Below are 4,514 nucleotides of genomic sequence, written 5' to 3' on the forward strand. Positions count from 1 at the left end.
GGTGAGTTATTATTTTGTTTTGATTTGTGTGTTCTAAATGTAATTTTAGGAAGAGTGGGTAAAAAGGAATTAACTTGAACCCTAAAAGCTCTAGTGCCCTCTTTATATTAGTAGTCAGAATTTCACTTGTTAAAGTGAATAAGAGAGAAATCTGACATTAAACTTTAACTCCTACATATTGAAATGTCCTATCAAATCGAATTTTAAAAAATCCGTACCACTTAAAATATGCTCATTGGAATGGTATAGACATAATTTTATGATAATGTAAGAAAGTCAATTTGGTGCATTGGACCTTATTTTTTGACTCTACAATTTAGATCGGATGACAACTTTAGGCCCGAACCGCCCATATTCGCCCAGTGTCCACTGCTAATTTTAAGGTCCACCCCTAATCTTAAGGCCCAAAAGTCTTACCAAATTATTTGATTAATATATACAAAACATGAAGAAAACGTGCCTGAATTTAGTTTTACTATGTTTGAGGCTTTGAGCTTTCGTTTATCGTCTTCCATGTTGTGGTATGTATGTATAGGACTGATTCTACTTAATATTGCGCTCATCATTAATGACCACTTTAGGAAATTGGAAACCAACACTGTACAAAAATGGAACCGAAAATTTGGAAAATACTTCATCAACGACAAAGATATGGTTTTTACATTAAATATTCCCACAAATTCTTTTTTCTTTCAAATGTACTGTTTGTGTTTGGATAAGAAGATTGACAGTAGCACGTGACGTGACACGTGTATAGTATATTATACTGTTTGGTAGAGAAAATGATCACAAGACTTTGGTTTGAGGCAAAGTTTACTTTTCTCGTTGTATATTTTGGAAACAGATTTCCTGCTGTTTGGTTTCCCACAATTTTCACGCTGTTTTAAATTACAGCCGTCTGATCTAAACTGTGTGATCAAGATTGATTTAAGTGATTTTATAACTGCGTTGATCTGGATCGTCCGATCAACAATCAACGGCCAGAATCAAAACTGCGTGAAAACTGTGTGAAAAATTACTGCAGCAAATCTGCATCCGTATATTTTCTGTTCATTTGACTAGTATTAATTTGTCTTGTACGTAGCAGACTTTGGTATTAAAATTAAATTAAAACTATTGAAATTTTTTACGGGAGAAAATAAAATATGTTAAATATAGGGAAAAATATTGAGATTGCATATTCTTCTAACAATTATTTTATTTATAATATTGTGAATTCTGAACTCTTGTCCAATCTAACAATAAAGAGTGGAGTAAAAATTTAATGACAACGCAATGCAAAGAAAAAATAATTATAACAACTTAGGTATAAGCATCAATCTGAGTTGATTGTAATGTAAGTTTTATATTGCTAATGAAGAAGAAAAAAAAAAGGTTAAGGAAGTTATGTTAAAGAAGTCTCACATTGCTGAGAGAAGTGAATGGTCGGGGGTGTTCAATTATATATATACCTCAAGTTTTTTGTTTCAATACACCAAAGAATAGCACCTGAAAATATTTAAGTTTATATTTGTGTTTTTTCTTTCACTTATGCTCTTGTTTAGAGTATTGTGAGATGTAGTTCAAATATTTACTTTAGATATATAGTCTGAGTGTATTCCGGGTCATGAGATGGTTGAAGGTAGTCAATATGTTGTAACAATTTTCAAATAGTGTTTATTATCTGATTACATATGGGAGAAAAAGCAGCTTTGTGATTCATTATATCGTATCAATATTTAAAAGAGATCAAATGAGTTATAAGAAATTTGCTCCACGAGTTCACCAAAAGTTATCATAATCTCTACCCATGTTCCAATCTATTCAGTTGAATAAAAATATTCAACAAAAGGTGTACCAAGAAAATGCTCACAATCGCTCTCCAAGAACAATATTTTTCTCTACTTTTCTCTCCTCACTAAAGAATAAAGATGAACAATAAATCTCACTCCCAATTTGTTTCCCAACCTTAAATCCACCCAAAGAGCTCTCAATCATTAGCTCTTGAACACCCGATGATTCCCTCCCGTTATCTCTGTAAGTGTTTCCCAAACACTAGAACCTTAAATTGTTTGAAGATCTATTAATTATGAAAAAAGGTGCATTATTTTGAACCACCATTTTTTTAAAACGTAAAGGGACAATAAAAATATAAAAGATAATATATATGAGTATTGACACGAAAACCAGAAGTTGTTTTATACCATTCTTTGAGTAACAGAAAGTTGTTTTTAAATTAACATTGGCTTCAATTTTATTACATTAATTCTTTTCATACATACTATCATGAATTTGAGGCGTATAAAGGTGTTTCATTGCGTAGATTGCGTTATGAAACAATATTTTTTTTTTACTATATCCAGAAATTTTAATTAATTTCATCATGAGCATATATAATACTACTACCTTAGGGTCCAACCGTCCAATATGATTTATATTTGAATTGCGCAGTGATTAGAGAAGTGATGATCATGTGTTTAACGTTGAGGGGGTCAATTATAATTATAGCTTAAACAACAAAAAAGCGTTAAAACTAATTAAAAAGATGTATGAAACTATGTATGAGTGTTGTACTACATCTGTATTTAGCTGTTGTCGTTATCTTCACTTTTCTTCCTTTCTGCAACATTGCTTTCTTTTTGCTCCTACACAAACATAAAATATGATCAATGACAAAGAAAAGCTGGTTTCTCCTTTCTCTTTCTTTTTTCATGGAAAAACACACGTGATTCACATGATTCTCGTAATAAATCTTCAAAAGATCATTAATTTTTGTCTTTTAGATATTGCTAACTAGATAGGAGTATTTTATGTTTGTATTGGTCAAAAAATATTTTTAAAGTGAATTGAATTAATTATCTATCTAACTGATCATTAACTATATTTTTGCACGTGGTTAATTAGATGTCGTCAATGTATGATAAAGTGGATGTCATAAAACCTTTTTTTCATTTTCAATACAGATTTAACAATAATCGCATACGAAAAATGATAATAAGTATTACACAACATGATCTAGCTGAAGGAGTTATACTCTTATTAGTAACAAATCAAAACTCAAATTATAACTGAAATTTACATTTAGTATCGGATATGCATGCTTCAAATAAGATTACAATGAATCTATGAGGAAGAAAAAAAAAACTAATCACCAATAATGTGGAAAGGAGGTAATTCAAGGCAAAAATCCACGGTTCAATATTGTATCAATTAATTAATTAATTAATTAATATACTATGATTGATTATATGTGCATTCACATTTACAATCACCTGGGTGAGAGGTACTTGGTAGTATTAGGCAGTCGTAATTAAAGGCCCTACTAGGATAATTTCACACCTTGGCAACCAAGATTCATCGTACATACCTAAGATATACCTACGGTCCTACATATTGCATATCATATGATATAGTATATGGTCAACAAATTAATCCCACATAAACACCCTTTTCGGCTGCCATGCCATGCACACGAATGAACATGACTTGATGAGACCAAATCGTGATTATAAGCGAGTAATAATTAACTAATCATATACTAGTATTAAATTACTACTAGTTCATTAATTAAATAATCTAATCGCTAAATGTCAAAATTTTCCATCATATCTATTTCTCTCACATCTTGCACCCCTATAAATACACACACACATCAAGATCAAATAATTAAACCTTCTACTTCAAAAATCTCATCTCATTAACAAACTTACTTTGATCAATTATATTCTTTCTAAGAGTTTAGTTTAATAATCGAATCTAATTAAGATCAATTAGTCAAATTAGAATTTACATAGAAATTAAGTGATCTATTTATATAAGAAGATGGGAAACTGTTGCAAGGCAGAATATTCGTCGATGGAGTGGGATGGAGAGGATTGGGAATCATTGAGATCATCATCTAATCAATCAGAGAAGCCGGCAAAGGCATTTTCATCATCATCAAGAAACAAGGTGTTTGACGAAGAATCTGCTAATCTTGATCATCACAAAAAGAATGATCTATTAGGAAAGCTTAGAGGTTCTTGTGATGCAAATGGGAAAGTGACGTTGAAAATTTCAAAGTGCGAGTTGGCTGAATTATTGGGAGCAATACAAAATAGTAATAATCAACAGCCGCCACAGAATCAGATGAAGAAGAAGAAGGAATTGGCTTGTGCCGAACAAGTTCTCTTTCGACTAATGAAAGCCAGAGAACATGAGATAGCAAAAAAACATCACTGCAGTGGTCACTGGAAACCGATGCTAGACACTATTGCTGAATGTTAATTAATCCCTAAGGTGATCTTATGAGAAAAACTTATTAGGACGATCGTGCACATTTGGTTTAGTATAATTTGTAAATTAGCTTTCTATATATTCCATGTACATTTTATTTTGTGATCTCCTCTTTAATTATATAAGTGAAGGTATACATTGTGGTCAATGAAATTAAACAAAAAAAAAATATCAATTTCATTTCTAAACTATTACATCTTCTTCAATTTATTCTCTAAATTAAATGAAAAATATTCTCCTGCAACTGTTACTGCAAAAAA

The 4,514-nt window shown here is 30.9% G+C and overlaps 1 protein-coding gene across 1 annotated transcript; it reads left to right on the plus strand.

The window, feature by feature from the left end:
- The first annotated feature begins 3,801 nt into the window (after positions 1–3,801).
- On the plus strand, positions 3,802–4,249 carry LOC123910304. The gene has a single exon (XM_045961401.1). It carries the CDS (start codon positions 3,802–3,804, stop codon positions 4,243–4,245), a length of 444 nt encoding a protein of 147 aa, XP_045817357.1. The 3' UTR covers positions 4,246–4,249.
- Positions 4,250–4,514: the final 265 nt, after the last annotated feature.

This window comes from Trifolium pratense, linkage group LG2 (genome assembly GCF_020283565.1).
Source record: "Trifolium pratense cultivar HEN17-A07 linkage group LG2, ARS_RC_1.1, whole genome shotgun sequence".
Classification (NCBI taxonomy): Eukaryota; Viridiplantae; Streptophyta; class Magnoliopsida; order Fabales; family Fabaceae; genus Trifolium; species Trifolium pratense.

What these genes read in the sequence shown, in the direction of transcription:
- LOC123910304 (XM_045961401.1), top strand. Translation starts at nt 3,802, where the DNA reads ATGGGAAACTGTTGCAAGGCAGAATATTCGTCGATGGAGTGGGATGGA.